At 30.2% G+C, this 17,429-nt stretch overlaps 1 protein-coding gene across 1 annotated transcript; it reads right to left on the bottom strand.

The window, feature by feature from the left end:
• Positions 1-1,234: 1,234 nt before the first annotated feature.
• On the bottom strand, positions 1,235-8,663 carry LOC145940700 (lipase 3). Its single transcript, XM_083046142.1, has 8 exons — positions 8,345-8,663; positions 5,741-5,948; positions 5,521-5,635; positions 4,621-4,864; positions 4,395-4,553; positions 3,635-3,722; positions 3,355-3,500; positions 1,235-2,241 (listed from the first exon to the last, which is right to left on the bottom strand). Exons 1-8 carry the CDS (start codon positions 8,453-8,455, stop codon positions 2,086-2,088), a joined length of 1,227 nt encoding a protein of 408 aa, XP_082902268.1. The 5' UTR covers positions 8,456-8,663; the 3' UTR covers positions 1,235-2,085.
• Positions 8,664-17,429: the final 8,766 nt, after the last annotated feature.

Consider the following 17,429-nt stretch of genomic DNA (forward strand, 5'->3'; position numbering starts at 1 on the left):
TATATAGATAAGAGCGAGACGGTATTATATAATACAAGAAAACTCTATAATCGAAGTTATTTTGTATTAGTAATGCAGCATGTTTCATGACAATGTGCTCTGATGTGAACTTATTGTGAAGTCCGAAGAAATGAAGTTATAAACACAAGTACAGATTATATATACATATGTAAACGCAACGTACTATATAATAAGAGTAATAATATAACAATAAATTAGATTGATTCATTAAATATCTATTTTTATTGTATTTTCGTAATTTTGCTTCCTCATAGAGGGAGCTTCGTTTTCGCAAAAAAATTTTTTTCAGATTTTCATGCCAATGTGTTCAGAATGTTCCAAAACATCGAAGAATCATATTAAAAAAAAAAAATGTCCGTATATGTGTGTATGTATGTGTCTACCCACTTTTCTAAAAATTTAAACGTCTCAAGAACTGTTTGAGTTACAACGCTCCAATTTGGCATACAAGTAAAGTAGGACAACACTTTTATTTACTATTATTTTTATAAAAATTCATACAGTGTTTTAGATTTTAATGCAATTTTAATTTTACAAAAAATGTCTGGTTATCCTTCCGTAAATTTCAAGATATTGGGACAAATTTTTTTACATAAATAGACTATCATTAAAGAAAAGTTGGTATTGAATTTAACGAGAATCGGTGAAAATTTATTTTTCATAAAATTTTGAATTTCTTGAGAAATGTCTGTGATTGCTCTAACTTTCGTAAATTTTGAGATATTGGACTAAATTTTTTTATATAAATGGAGTATCATTAAAGGATGGTTGATATTGAATTTGGCGAGGATTGGTGAAAGGATTCATTTTTTATGAAATTTTGAATTTAAAAAAATTTTTAAGAGCACTTTTTAACTTTCGCAAATTTTGAGATATCAAGTTAAATTTTTTTGCTTGAATAAAGTATTGTTAAAGAATTCTTGATATTGAATTTAGCAAAAATCGGTGAAAAGGTTCATTTTTTATAAAATTTTGAATTTTTCAAAAAATGTAAATTTTCGAATTTTACGAGAAACATACACGAAAGGAACATACAAAAGTAGGTACGTACAACATGCACACATACACATACATACATATACGTGACAAAAAATGTTATTTTATGTAAAAAAGTGTGCAAATTGGAAACTTGTACATTGCTTTCTCACCATTCTATTTTGCTTCTCTATGAGGAAGCTAAAATTGAAAACCAGCTTGCTCATAGAGGAAGCTAATGAACGGAATAGAATGCTAAGGAAGCAATGTGCAAGTTTCCAATTTGCACACATTTTACTTTCTCTAGAGAATGAAGCTTTGTTTTTTTTATTATTAACTCTTTAACGCACATTTTTTTGTAACAAAATGGCAAAAAAATTAATTTTTTCATGGTGATAAAGCTCGGGCTTACGCAATCCCAGTATTACTCGCCCGAGTTAACTAGAGCTTGCACAATTCTGCCCCAGTACTACTTGCTCGAGTTAACTTGAGCTTGCACAATTCTGTCTCACAAGTGGATTCTGTCTTGCATAAATTAACTCGGGCTTGCGCGTTAAGGCTCCTGCATACTCGATTGCCAAGTTTGTAAAATTTGTACAACAGCGCCACATTTGGCAAAACTATAAACTATAAAGCGTGAAAATGACATAAATTATTCTTGCGACTTACAGCGTCATTTATCATTTTAGTGCAGTGTTTCTATTTTTAAAATAATTGTTATAGTGTTAAAATATACCGAAGACTCTCATTTTGTTATAATTTAATATGTAAAAGCAAATATTTATTTCATTTCGATACCTGTCAAACAGCGGGTTTTCGTCCTTGATTAGGCTCAATTCAATTCGACATATACAATGCTATTTATTGCTTACCCAAACAAAAGAAGAGTTTTCAGTATATTTTACAAGTCGGTTCTATCGGTTACAAACCCTATTTTATTGAAAAACATTTTTATTTTAGCGTAAGTCGCAAGAATTTTCATGGTATATTTTCTCGCTTCTGACGTCATCAATTCAAGATGGCTGCAGTGAGTATGCAGGAGCCTTAAGGGGTTAAGAAAGGATTCTTTTTAGTTTAGGAAAAATACTACTATTGATATTGATCTAGCAATTGTAGAATAGGTTGCGACACTACTTGCAGGGAGGACTTTCCCCATATGAAATCGTAATGATTAAAGCTAGTATTCATGGGAATTTTGAAATGAAGTACGACGCTATTGAGTTTGGCAGATAAGAATTCCACGTCCTTGAATGAGAATTAAAAAAAAAGACGATTAATGAATGATTAACAATTTTAATTTTAATGAACTTTAATCATATGATAATTTTAAATTAATATATACATTCGGCCAAAATAAAAACGGTACACTTGAAAAGTAGTAAAAAATTGTCAAAGTTCAAGAATTTACATATTATCGATATCGAGGTGTTTAAAAAACGAAAATGAAGCTTGAAGACTGTAGTTTGAGAAAATTTTAGTGCCGATTACGTGGAATGATCAGTTTTGCAATGACAAATGATAGAATGTGAACCTGCAAAACTACTGAATAGAAGGTCCACTTTCCTGAATTGCACGGCGTGAATCAGTTGACGTAGCTCAATGGGATAAAAAGCACGTGAAAATTTGAACTTTTCTCTTTAAAATGCGCTTTGGCGGAACTCGATACGATAATTTTTCGCTGAGTTATCGCAATTTGAAAAAAGTCGGTTTTTTAAGGACAAATTGTGATTTAAAATGTGTATCTGCTATCTTTATCAATTCGAATCGTTACAATTCTATTCAAGAATGTTGCATTGAATGCGGAGGTGTCCCGAAGCGAGTAAATTGTGCCGGGTATCTCGCGCAAACAAAGTCCGAGTAGGATATTCGCGGGGTTTTCGCCGTAAGAGTTCGGCACTACTTTCTCGGGGATCGGAGGGAATCCATGAGGATTTCTCCCCGTAAAAAAAAGTAAAAAAGTGAAAAAGTAAAAAAAGTAAAAATGAAAAAAATGAAAAAGTAAAAAAAATAAAAAATAAATAAAAAAGTCATTGTTTAAAATCACATTTGTGTGTGTGCCTTTTTTTACTTTTTCCCATTCTATCATTTGTCATTGCAAAACTGATCATTCCACGTAATCGGCACTAAAATTTTCTCAAACTACAATTCTCAAGCTTCATTTTCGTTTTTTGAACACCTCGATATCATAATTATTCGCTGAGTTATAAATTCTTGAACCTTGACAATTTTTTACTACTTTTCAAGTGTACCGTTTTTTTTTGGCCGAGTGTATATACATATATATATTTGGAAATAAAATTAATTTGTACAAAAATTAAGCTAAATTTTTGTAAAATTTTTTAAAATTATGAAACATACCTTTGTGGTGGCCAGCCAATCATTGTCGCTGCTAAAGAGAACGATTGGCGCAGTAATTTTTTCTAATTGATAATCTGGCGGTGTCGTTGAATTGTATATTTGAAGATTTTTATTGATGTCACCGTAATCATATTGTCTAAAGCGTCCTGAAACACATTTTGAAGTTTTTTCAGAGAGAGAGAAACTTGCACGGAATTTTATATACATATGTATGTCACTTATTGTGGAATATTCAAAAATTTTTTTTCTTTTTTCAGTATAATAATTATCATGACGTTACCCGCGTTAATGTATCCTTGGCCATAATGTACGAATTGTTTCCAGGAAGCTCCAGCAGGCACGTGACCTATGATAACTGTTAAGTTTTCCTGTTCAAAGCAGAAAAGGTCGATCAACAATATGAGTGAAGAAAAAGTAGTGCGAGATAGAGAATGGAAATCGACAAAATATATAAAAATATAAAAATATAAAAATATAGAGGTGACATGTAGCCTCGCGTGAAAAGTCGAGGACTGCTAAATGAAAGGTTCCAGGTTCGAACCCGATTCGATTCTAAACACCCCATATGCCTCATAAGAGGTTTTTAAAAAAGGATTTAAAGTGTAAAGAGAAGAAGGTGGTTGAAGAGAGGAAAGGAAGATGAGGCAGAGGAGGAAGAAGGGGGAGATAGGAGAGAGGAGGAAAAAAGGGATTAGAGTTTGTAAAGTCGCTAATATGGCCAGGTTTATAAGAAGTTAAAGTGATATTATAAAAGGTTTGAAAACACTCCTTGCAAAAAAGCGGCTTTGTAACCCTAAGGGAATCAAATAAACGTTATTATTATTATTATTAAAAGTATAAAAATACACACACACACACACACACACACACACACACACACACACACACACACACACACACACACACACACACACACACACACACACACACACACACACACACACACACACATATAAAATTAAAAGTATAAAAAGTATAAAAAGTATAAAAAGTATAAAAAGTATAAAAAGTATAAAAACATATATATAGTTTTCTCTCACTGTATTTAATTCTGCGCGACCGAATCCTGCGACCAAAAAAAAAATATTACTGCAAATGAATTGTGTGGATGCCATGCTCCGGCAGAATAGATTCGACACAAATGTTCCCCAAGCGGACCGCGAACGGAATTCTGGATAGCCGAAAGTTTCACCAATCCACTGTAAAGGAAACAAAAGTGATAATTCGTATTGGTTAGAAATTTTTCGAATAATTATTATATCTCACCACGCCGAAGTAAGTTAACTTGGCGAGTTTCGTGATTGGTCCGCAAATGTTACCGCTGAAAGCTGCGGGTGCCAAACCGATCATTAAGATAATCTTCGAATTATACTCGGGTTTCTCCGATGTCGTTACCCAGAATTGCGTAGTACCTTCCGAATGACCGACGTAGAAGATTTTTTCACGTCCCGTTACCCATAAAACGTAATCGATTATCGCAGGAAGATCGTAAATGCCAAGTTCATGGTAACTGAAATACATACATGTTTCTTAACGTTTATTTCTCTATTTTTTATTTAAAAATTTTAAATATCAAATTAATAATATATCTATATATATGTATATATTAAAATTATGTATTTATATATTTTATATACAATATATTATATATAAATTATATATATTTTTATATATTTATATATAATATAAAAGAATATAATTTGATATACATATTAATATTAATTTTATATTTAAAATTTTAAAAATTGAAAAAATAGAAAAATACTAAATGTTAAAGAACATGTTTGTATTTTAGTTATATATATATATATATATATATATATATATATATATACTATTGTATTAAAAAATATATAAAATATTATATATATAATAATATTTTATAATTATAATATATACAATAATATTTTATATATTATATAAAATATATCTATATATAACTTTTAATTAATGTTTATTTTATATATACCTAAAAAAATTTAATTTAATTCAATTTAACTTTTTATTTGAAATTTTGCACTTTATCGAGAAAAGTTAAATATCGCAAACGATAAGACGTAATGGATTATTAATGTAATAAAAACGAAGAAAGTTATATAATAAATATTCTTCTCTCTTATAATCGCAAAATAAAATTACGGCTGTTCTTTTTAGGATTTTAGCTACCTAAAATTCCAGAAAGCTCGATCTGTCGGCGATAGAGAGATGTGGTTCCTCGAGTAAATGTTTCCTCTGTTATTTCCAAGCCACACATCGTAACCTGCGTCGGCTAATATGTATGCTAGAAATAATAAAAGTTATTATATGTTGTACCTTGTTCAAACAAATGTTAATTTTTATATTAATATGGTAATTAATATATTTTGAGCTCTAAAAGTTTGTATACCTAGGGACTTTTTGGGGCCCATAAGGACCCAATCGGCGGAACTACCTGCCATACCGTGCATCAAAAGTATCGGTGTTCTTATCTTGGATTTTACTTCCTTTTCATCCTCGATCCCGTGCGGTATTCGATGCAATTGTAAAATATAGCCATCCTCCGTAATAATTTCGTGAATCTCCAAAGAATATCCGTATTTTGTAACCAGTTCGGGCTATCCGATATATTTATATATAAAAGATAGGTATATGATAATATATATTTATTAAAATATATATATATATAATAATTAACAGTATAAATGAGCAAAGGAACCAACGCCGTTAGTAAAGCGCAAAAAATAAGTTTATTAAATCTCAATTACATTAATAACATCGCGAACGTTTCAGTCCTTATTAGGACTCTCTTCAGCGCGTAACTATCATCAATAATATTTAATTACATAGAAAATTAAAACATTAGTCAATTAGTTAAAAACGATGTTCTACAAAGTAATGTCAAAGTCATCAATCCATCGAGTCTTATTGTTATATTTGAAACGTTCGCGATGTTATTAATGTAATTGAGATTTAATAAACTTATTTTTTGCGCTTTACTAACGGCGTTGGTTCCTTTGCTCATTTATACTGTTAATTATTATTTTTAGACGGAACCTTTACTATGTATAATATATATATATATTCTAATTTTTTTATATTTTAGTAAATTATAACTGTAAAAGAGAGAGAATATTTACATATTTAAAAAAATGCTTATCTGTAAGTTAATCCGCTTTTATTTCACGCATATTAGATATAAATATAAAATCAAGGTTAGGAAATAACGCCATTACCGTTATAGTGACATTTTTTTGTACAACTATAATAATAATGGCATTATAAATTTTGTTTATAAGGAAAAAAGTAACTTTGATACATTTTTCCATAATGAATAATGAATTCAACAGTTACTTTTTGAACTTATGCGACATAATTTTTACGGAAACAAACTCACATGAAGAGAGATTAATTTTCTTTACAAATTAAAAGATAATCTTGATAAAATTTGACGAATTTTAAAACAGATTATATGATTTTATTAACTTTTGCAAAAAACAAATTTGACTTGTAAATTAGCGTATCACACGTTACAATTTTAAAATTGCATAAAATTGTTAAAGATGCGATTTTAACTATATTACGAATTTATTAAAAAAACTAAGGAAATACTCTTTTATTTCTTCTTCACTCGTGCGTCGGGCGCGTCCGCGTACGGTCGTGTGAACGTGCGATGGATGAGTGTGTGAGTAAGAGTGAGCCCCCTTTCGGAAATTCCTCACTATACTCTTCATTAGAGTCCACTTTTGAGTACCTCATGACATATTATTTCACTTTGTCTATTTAGTGGGGTATCGATAGGGGGGCTCACGGCTTTTGCGCTGCGTGCGGCAGTATGTAGATTCCCCATTATAATTTATTGTATTAAATTTACTGAAGAAGGTCCAAAGAAAGGACCGAAACGTTTAGATTTAATAAATTTGTTATTCCAACAAGTTTGTTTTTAATATTTGCGTACCTACACCCTACGCGTGGCTCCATATAGCCTTTTGAATTTGTCTTTTATTTATACTTACAAAAGTTGTATGCTCCTATACTTACAAGATCTTAAAAAGTATATTTTTTGTTGTGTGTTTTTGAAATAAGTTTTCATCTGCTAAAGATATTAGTATTTGGAGAATTATAATCAAAATTATTATATACTTTATATCGATAATAATATAAATATATAAATTATATTAGTTTGTTATTATATTTTTATTTAATATAAACAAAATATTTAACAAGTATAAATTTTATATTTAGAAGTTTTAATTTTTTTACAGTTATTCGCGCTCTTTTGATATAACTTAGGCCACTTTATAGGTATTTGTCTATTTTTCTTGAAGAATATATATATTTGAATGTTAAAATATAACATAAGACATAACATAAACGTCAAAATGAAAGGAAAAAGTAAGTACATGCACACATTACGTAAGTTAAACTGACATTCAAAATCCCATTCACTGTTATAGAATATACTTTACATCTGAGACTGATGGTTCATGAATATATTTATTTATTTACCATATCTATCTAGCCTAGAGAGCTGTGAGAGTAATAATATAGTAAGTTATAATAAAAATAAATAATATAAAATAAATAATAAATATATTTTTAATTTTTTAAGTTTAATTTACAGTATTTGAATAAATTTATTTGCGTGTTAATAAAACTAGTTTACAACCAATTTTAGTTTATTTTACACCAGACAAGGTGTTTCTTATAGATTTTTGAATGCTGGAAACGATGCCGTAAACCAATTTTCACCAGCACGTCAGGTTTCCAAAATAATTGAGGTTTAATATGCAAAAATGGTTTTTTTTGCGATATTTGAGATTTTTTTTGTAAAAAAGGTTACGTTTACTGGAAATTCTTATCAGATAAATTCATTTTCTATAAAATGCATTTTTTAAAAATTTTAATATCTTATTTTTTAGCCATGTTATGAAAAATTAAAGCTGGGATCTACTTCTCATATGGGAATGGGTGTCCTATATATTTATAATTTATTATTTTGATTTTAACTTACCGTCGCAAGCGTGATATCGGGATTGTCATCAGGTCTGCCGAACGCGTTGGTCAACGAGAGACAACAGTTGAGGGAGATTATTATTATAAAGATCCAGTGTTTTCCACACATTGTCGACTATGCGGCACGCGCGCGCGTGAGACAGAAAGTCGAAAATCTCGCTCGTCGGTGTTTTTTATACGTATCACGCGTCTCCGAACAGATGTACAGGAGACGCGCGATAACGCGATGTCTGTGCGCGTTGCATCCTCGGTATTTTTGATCCTTGAAAAACCCGACCATCGCTCGGAGAATGGAAAGTGAAGTGACTGATCGCGAAGTTATTAAGTTACAGTGGTTAAATGCATTTTTTTAGAACTCTGCCACATCGAACGATAAGGAATGTTTTTGCTGAGATTTGCAGACCTAATAAGAGATTGTACCTTTTTTTTTTTAAAGAGCGCTGTTTTTTCATTAGATCTAAGATATTAGAATTGGAAAATGTTAAACATTTAATAAATGTTTTTATGTTATATTTAAGAACAAATATTTAGTTGCAATCTATCTCAAATTACATTTATCTTTTTCTTAAAAATAATTATATATGTTTTCTTTGTATACCAATTTCTCTTATTATTTTGTGCATAAAAGTATTGAGATAAGATTAGTGAAAAATTAATATTTTGCGAGATATTTTATAGTTTATGTAAAATAATGTCAAATTAAAATATAAAATATTTGATAAATTATATATATATATATAAAATTTTTAAATATTTTATGATCCTTACAGAATTGGTCTCAACATCCGTTAAAAGACTAAAAAATTATAAGTTTATATATAAAAAACTGAAGGTGACCTTGAAAACATTCAAAAAGAAAAAACGGATTAAATGTATATTATATAATATCATCTCAAGGGCCTTTTTGAACCATATTATGTGATATAAAAAAAATTTCGATCGTCCACTAACAACAGAATAATTTTAGGTGGACACGTTCACCTTGTATAATGACTATAGTGCATTTTTTCCACGAACGATAAAGAATGTTTTAGCCGAGATTTTCAGAGAATACTTTCAATTATATACCTTTTTTCAAAAATGCTACAAATCAGATATAAACAAATTAGAAAATATTAAAATAAACATTTTATAACCGTTTTTATATTATATTTATATATAATATAAAAATATTTTTTTTTAAATTCTATACACAATATATATATATATATATATATATATATATATTGTGTATAGAATTTAAAAAAAAATATTTTTAAAAAAAATATTTCAATATATATATATATATATATATATATATATATAATATAAAATATATAATGAACTTGGAAAGATTTAAAACGTATTTAATTTAATTAGCAATTTTCTTCGTGATATTTGCTTTCAGCATATTTTGACTTTAGTTCTTTAGAAGACACACACACACACACAAAACGAGAGAGAAAGATAAGAAAATTGCACTTGTCTCGCAAGTCTTATAAAGAATTAAACTTTGAGAAATTTAAATGTGTGACAATAATAACAAGAATGTATATAATAATAATAATGTATAAATGTTATAATGTTAATATTAAGTGTTAAAGAGATTGATAAATCTGAATATTAAATAGAAACAACGCTTTTAGTAAAAATTAAGAATTTTATATTATTTTATACTTCATATTATTCAACGAGACAGAGACAGAGAGATAAAGAGAGGGAGATAGAACAAGAAAGGACCAAAGGAGAGAGGAAGGGAGCGAGAGAGGGAGGAAGGGGGAAAAGAGAGAGAGGGGGGGAATTCTTCGTTTAACGAGTCAAACTAGAACATGATTTTAATGTTTGCATCGTTTCGAAGGTAACGCTCTGCAGTCCATGAGCAGATGTTATCTGCAGCACGTATATTGTGAAAGTGACTGTCACAACTAGGCTGTTGTCACGCTTCACAAGGTCGATTTCGTCAACTCTTCATCTCCGACCTTGTGTGGAAAAATTAGGAAAAGAGGTTTTTCCTAGTCTTTTTTATATTGCACGACATATATTATTTTGTATTTCCTGTCTCTCAATTGCGTGAATTCTAGATCAAAAAATTTCCAAAGAAATCTTCTTTATAATTAATATTTAAATTTTTCAATGTTAGAGACTCCCATAAAAAATCTTTTAAAGACAAAAAAAAACACACATACACATAAAAATTTAAAACAAATAAAAATTTAAAAAATATAGATAAACTTAATTTAGATGTAAATATAATTTAGAAATATTGATGTTTAATTTAGTTATATTAATAACTGCAATATAAATTATTAGTATTAAAGAATATGTCAATCTTAGCATATTGTTTAGTTTAACAGCGCCAAGTTCTTTTTAATTCAAATTTTTTAATTTTTTTTATTTGTATTAATTTTTAATTTTTGTATAAATTTTTGACAATTTGTATTAATTTCTAGTTTTTAATATTTTCATTAATTTTAAATTTAATTTTTTTTGTGTTTTATATTATCTTTTTCTATTAATCTTTTCAGGATATATGCATATGTATTTGGTATATATTTGGAATGCATATTAATTATGTATTCACATTTTTAACGAGTTCTTATAATATACATAATTATTGTAAAATTGATATTGAGGATCGAGATATATATCGTATGATATGCATAATATGAGATTAATTTATAAGATAAAATAATTGTTTATATTATTATATATTCATCTACACGCATTTCACATATGATTTTGAAAATTACATGTCGCGTTTACGTCTTAAAGTTCCTGCATACTCGAGTGCCAAGTTCGTAAAATTTGTACGACAGCGTCACATTTGGCAAAACTATAAACTATAAAGCGTGAAAATGACATAAATTATTCTTGCGACTTACAGCGTCATTTATCATTTTAGTGCAGTGTTTCTATTTTTAAAATAATTGTTATAGTGTTAAAATATACCGAAGACTCTCATTTTGTTATAATTTAATATGTAAAAGCAAATATTTATTTCATTTCGATACCTGTCAAACAGCGGGTTTTCGTCCTTGATTAGGCTCAATTCAATTCGACATATACAATGTTATTTATTGCTTATCCAAACAAAAGAAGAGTTTTCGGTATATTTTACAAGTCGGTTCTATCGGTTACAAATTCTATTTTATTGAAAAACATTTTTATTTTAGCGTAAGTCGCAAGAATTTTCATGGTATATTTTCTCGCTTCTGACATCATCAATTCAAGATGGCTGCAGTGAGTATGCAGGAGCCTTAAGGCTCCTGGTCCCTCGATGACCATGTTGGAATTGTGACGTCAGAGGCGAGAAAGCACACGCCGAAAATTCTTGCGTGCCATTTTTAGATAAAAAGATATGTATTTCGATGAAACACAACTTCAGATGGCTTTAACACACTTTTAAAATAGTGCAAAAACTATTCTTTCCCCTTGACAGTAAATCAACAGCTGTAAAATGACTGTAATATGAGACCCAGTCCGTCTGGTCTTTGCAATAATATGCGCAGCCATTCCGCATGACAAAGTCTGTTATCACTTTACGATCATTTTACGATTGTTGATTGATTGTCAAGAGGAAAGAATAGTTTTCGAACTATTTTAAAAATGTGCTAAAGCCATTTGAAGTTGTGTTTCATCAAAATATCTTTTTATCTAAAAATGGCACGCAAGAATTTTCAGGTGTATTTTCTTGCCTCTGACGTCACAATCCAACATGGCCGCGCGGTGAGAGTACCCGTAGGAGCCTTAAGCTTTTTTGACAAACTTTCTTGGTATAATATAGTGATAGAATAAAAATCAATGTTTAAAGATAATAATTTAGGAGAGTATTTTATGACTTCTCTCATTATTTCCGTTCTTTAGTTGGAGAACGTGAATTTCTTCCAAGGATAATTAAACGGTTGCGAAATTATCGAAATCGATGTCAAGAGGTGGCTCGTGCGCAAGCGGTCGGCAACTGAATACACGGCGACACTTTTATGTCTAGATCGAATGTATATATACACTAAGTGTCGACATGTGTACACGCACCGGCATTAATGGTGTCCGGCGTTAAATGTGTACGTGTATGACAGCCGAAAGTCATACGCACACATACGTAACGCGACATCGTGTTATGACTTTCGGCTGTCATACACGTATTCGCACACATCTAACGCCGGACACCATTAATGCCGGTGCGTGTACAGCGCTGAGAGCTGTGTCGTCAGATCGAGTTGCAGTGTTTCATTACTCTATCTAAAAAATTGCAATACATGTGGACAATAAAGACACTGTTCTAGACACAAAAGTGTCCGCTCTAGGTGTCGCCGTGCATTCGTAGCATAATACTTAACAAAACTGATTTAAATTATACTAATAATACTTCGCCTACCAAAGATAATAGTAATAATTATAACTTAGATATTAATGAACACACTCTAAGATATTAATGAACACAATCTAAGTTATAATTATTACTATTATCTTTGGTAGGCGAAGTATTATTAGTATAATTTAAATCAGTTTTGTTAAGTATTATGCTACGAATACATTCAGACATACAACAAACACACCCACACTCCGTTTTAATCTCCAACTTTCCCGTATTTCCTCCCCCTCTCTTCCTCCAGAATTACCCCAATTTTTTCTGAGAAGTCCCTCTTTTTCCTCTCCATTACCTGACATTAAGAAATTCGAGAGAGATAAGATATCAAAAAGCGGGTGAATTCACGTCATATTTTGAGGATGAATTATCAGAAGAGGGATAAATCCTTTTCCTCACGACGTTGACAACCGTTAGTTCCGCGCTTGATTAATCTCTCGAGTTTCTATTAGGCTTCTCATTATCTGAAATGGTATGTATGTACACTGTACACCTGTAGGTCCCGGTCTGATAGACGAACCTCAATTCAGACGAGTTCTTGCAGAAAGCTTATCAGATACTCTTATTATTTCTTGCTTCCTCCACGATTTTTCTTATTCAATTGGTATCCCTATCGATATTGGTCGGTTCACTTATCTCCGTTTCTTTGCTAAAATCACGGAACTTCCATGATCCCTTCAAGTAACGCGATAATTTATTTAAAATTTCAATTATTCGATTACAATTTGTAATACCAATCGAAATCATCCATGTCTTAACGTTACATTCTTCCTCTCACTTGAGAACCTCTGAACCAATATAACATCGGCGAATCCGACACATCCCAGACAGCACCATATCCAAAATTAAGAGCATAAGATATCTTTAAGAAATCTTTAAGACATCTTTAAGAAGTCTTATGATATGATATCCAAAAGACATCTTAAAAATATCTTAAGATGACTTATGCGCCGATTTTGGTGCTATATCTGGGGTACATGCTTACATTCGGCTAAGAAAAGGAATGGATTGTATTTTCATGTAAATATACGTTTTCTCACATTTAAAGAGCGAATTTATAAAGTAGAATAAATTAAATTTTTACTAACGAATTTATTATTTATTTAGTAACTGACTCGCTCTTATTTCCTCCCGTTCCGAGATCGCACTAAGCTCCGTCCTGCATAATAAAGATTAAATTCTTTTATCGAAAAGGAGCCAATGAACGAACTACCTGCCGATTGACTGAGTTAAAGTAGCCCTTCCGGTTGTTGACCTGCTCGGGGACCTTTACAAATTCATTTGACTCGAGGGCATGCACCATCGAGACAAATGTTACGTCTTCCCATTGACTTTCCTTTCCACAAGTCGAGATGTAACAATACGATCGAAATGATTATAAAACATGATAAAAGTTTTAGGGCTAGTTCGACGAAAATTTCAGATTAATTTTTCAAATAATTCCTGCTCTAAATTATTAATATAAATAAAATAATTAGTGTCTTTTTTATCGTTTCATACGTATAAATTTGAATTATAACGACAGTTAATCACTGATTAAGTTAACTATAGTAAGTCTTATACATGTATAAACTGAGGTAATAAATTTTATAAAGATATTTCTGCAATATATAAAACACACACACACATACACACACTTCTGAAATATATAAAAGATATAGAAAATTGTTATTATTTATATATCACTTAAAATGACAGATTTATTTCATTTTATTTATAAAAATTTCGATACTAAAATGTCATTGTTATTATATGTATACTTTTTGAATGCTCTAGCACATATTCCACTGTACAGCAAATAAAATAATTTTAAATAACAACATTTATTTTCAATATTGATTGATTTTTGTGTATATATATAATGTTACTAAAATTATTTATTCTTATATGCAGCTAATGAATTGTGGAGAAAAATTGTGTTAATATAATAATAACATAATAATATATTATATACACTGGTCAAAAAAATTATCGCAACACTTAATTAATATCAAAATTTTGCATAAATTCAAATAAGCATATTGCCGCGAAAAATTGTCGTATTTCAAAATTTTTGTTTTGTTTTAAAGGGTAAAGTCTCTACTTTAAGGAACTTTCGTTCGATTTTGATTTTATCCTCTCTCCCTCCTTCCATCCCTTTAAAAGTAAGGACGTGTTTTTTTTCCAAAAAATTGCATAGTTTGACGAACTCTACGGGGTGTAATAAATTTTTATTGCAAATATCATTATAACTATCGTAAAATATGGACTTTTTTTTACAAATTAAAAAAAAATTGAAGATTGTACGATTTTTTTTGCGAAGTTACGGCGTATCAAAGTTACCTATGCATTTTTGTGCATATTTAATTACCGCCAATATTAGCATTACCCGATGGGCACCACAGGGAGGTTGCTGGTTGGATTTTGCCTATCGTGTGTGTGTGTGTGTGTGTGTGTGTGTTGGGGCAGGGATATATGTTTGTATTTAAAATTACAACACATATATCCCTGCCCCAACACACACACACACACACACACACACACACACACACACACACACACACACACACACACACACACACACACACGCGCCACGCACGCACACGCACGCACGCACACGCACGCACACACGCACGCACGCACACACGCACGCACGCACGCACGCACGCACGCACGCGCGCGCACACACACACACACACACACACACACACATGATGGGCAAAATCCGATCAGTAACCACCCGTGGTGCTCATCGGGTAATGCTAATTTTGGCGGTAATTGAATATGTACAAAAAAATCGTACGGTCTTCAATTTTTTTTTAATTTGTAAAGAAAAGTCCATATTTTACGATAGTTCTGATGATATTTGCAAAAAAAATTTATTACACCCTGTAGAGTTCGTCAACTATGCAATTTTTTGGAAAAAAAACACGTCTTTACTTTTAAGGGATGGAGGGAGGGGGAAAGGATACAATCAAAATCGAACGAAAGTTCCTTAAAGTAGAGACTTTACCCTTTAAAACAAAAAAAAATTTTAAATACGACAATTTTTCGCGGAAATATGCTTATTTGAATTTATGCAAAATTTTGATATTAATTAAGTGTTGCGGTAATTTTTTTGACCAGAGTGTATATTATATGTATATTTATATGTATAATATATATTATTATAATTAATATAGATAGATCATATAGATATAGCATTAAAATAGTAATAGTTATCTGATAGATAGGCCATGCAAGTCCCCTATTGTCTGGCTAGCTCGCTCTCCAAACCTGAATCTACTCGATTTACTTATGGGGGTATCTAAAATCTATTATTTACATAGCACCCATTGATAATAAGCAGGATGTATAAAGGAAGTAGGAAAAGAATAATTACGGGGCGAGGATAGAGGAAAGATAAATATAAGAAAAGAGTAATGTAAAAGGTAAAAGGGGTTAAGAATATTATAAAGGTATTAAGAAGATATAAGCTAAATATGTTGTACGTGTAAGTAAAAATTAAGGAATAACGCAGATATAAGGAATAAATGTAAAGGGAAATGAAAGGTATACAAGAAATGTGTAAAGATACATATATATTAAGGAATAGTTAAAAGAATAGGAAAGGATTTTAACTGTTTGGAATAGTATATAAGGTATAAATGTATGAGATAAAATAAAGTATAAGGTAAGAATAAGGTAGAAATAGCCTATGTAGTATATAAGGACAATGTAAGAATAATATAAGGTAAGATACTAGGTAATGTAAAAGGAAGGAAGAAAGGAATAACCTACACGCATAGGATATTTTGGAATTGAGTAATTTTGAATCTTGTAATACTACCGACTGAAAGTGGAAAAACGGGAGAGCACCGGCACGAGGACTTGGACACGATCTGTCGTCGTGGCCGGGACCTCTCGAAATGTATTTAAAAGGTTGGAAAAGAAAAAGAGGGTAAATGGACTCAGAAGGTGGTAAGAGGAAGGAAAGGATAAATAACTGTATAAAAGGTTATTAAATATTAGAGAAAATGGATATAATTAAGTATAAGTGGTTAAAAGGTATAAAAAATTGTAGAGAAAGAGAAATAAGATAAGGAATAGATGGTTGATGTACAGTTTATAGGCTTAAGTATGTAAATAGGTTGAGATGTTAAAGATAAGATATATAATATGGTGTGGATGAATGTATGGATTAAGGCAAAGGATTGTAAACCAAGTCCATTCCTTGGAAAATAGCTGGAATTAAATAAAATCTATCATAGCACCCATTGATAATCTCAAGATACTTCGTCCACGTGTTGAACAAGGTCGCAAGCAAATTCGAGCAATAATCGGAATTAAAAACAAATTAGGCAATCTATGATGAGACATGTTGAAGCTTGTACTTCAATTAAAAATAATCATTTTGAGCATTTCCTGTAATCTTAACTCTGTTGAAAAATAAAACCAGCTATGTGCATATAACTTGGAAACATGATTGAACAACTTTTTTCTTATTTTTATGTATAATCGAGTCATGTAACATGATATACATATAATTCGTAAGAAAAAGTAATTATTAATTATTTAAGATTAATTAAATGGTAATTATTAGAAATTAGTTATTAAGAATTAGTTTGTAAAAAAAGTTATTGTTTACATATTAATATTTATATATGTTTTTCTGCACGCTTTAAATATTGCATGTTATATTTCCGCCTTAAGCTTTCTTGACAAACTTTCTTAATATTGTAAAATAAAAATCAATGTTTAAAGAAAATAATTTAAGAAT

Source organism: Prenolepis imparis, unplaced genomic scaffold (assembly GCF_030444845.1).
Source record: "Prenolepis imparis isolate NDT839.2.m4 unplaced genomic scaffold, iyPreImpa1.0 SCAF_9, whole genome shotgun sequence".
NCBI classification, from domain to species: Eukaryota; Metazoa; Arthropoda; class Insecta; order Hymenoptera; family Formicidae; genus Prenolepis; species Prenolepis imparis.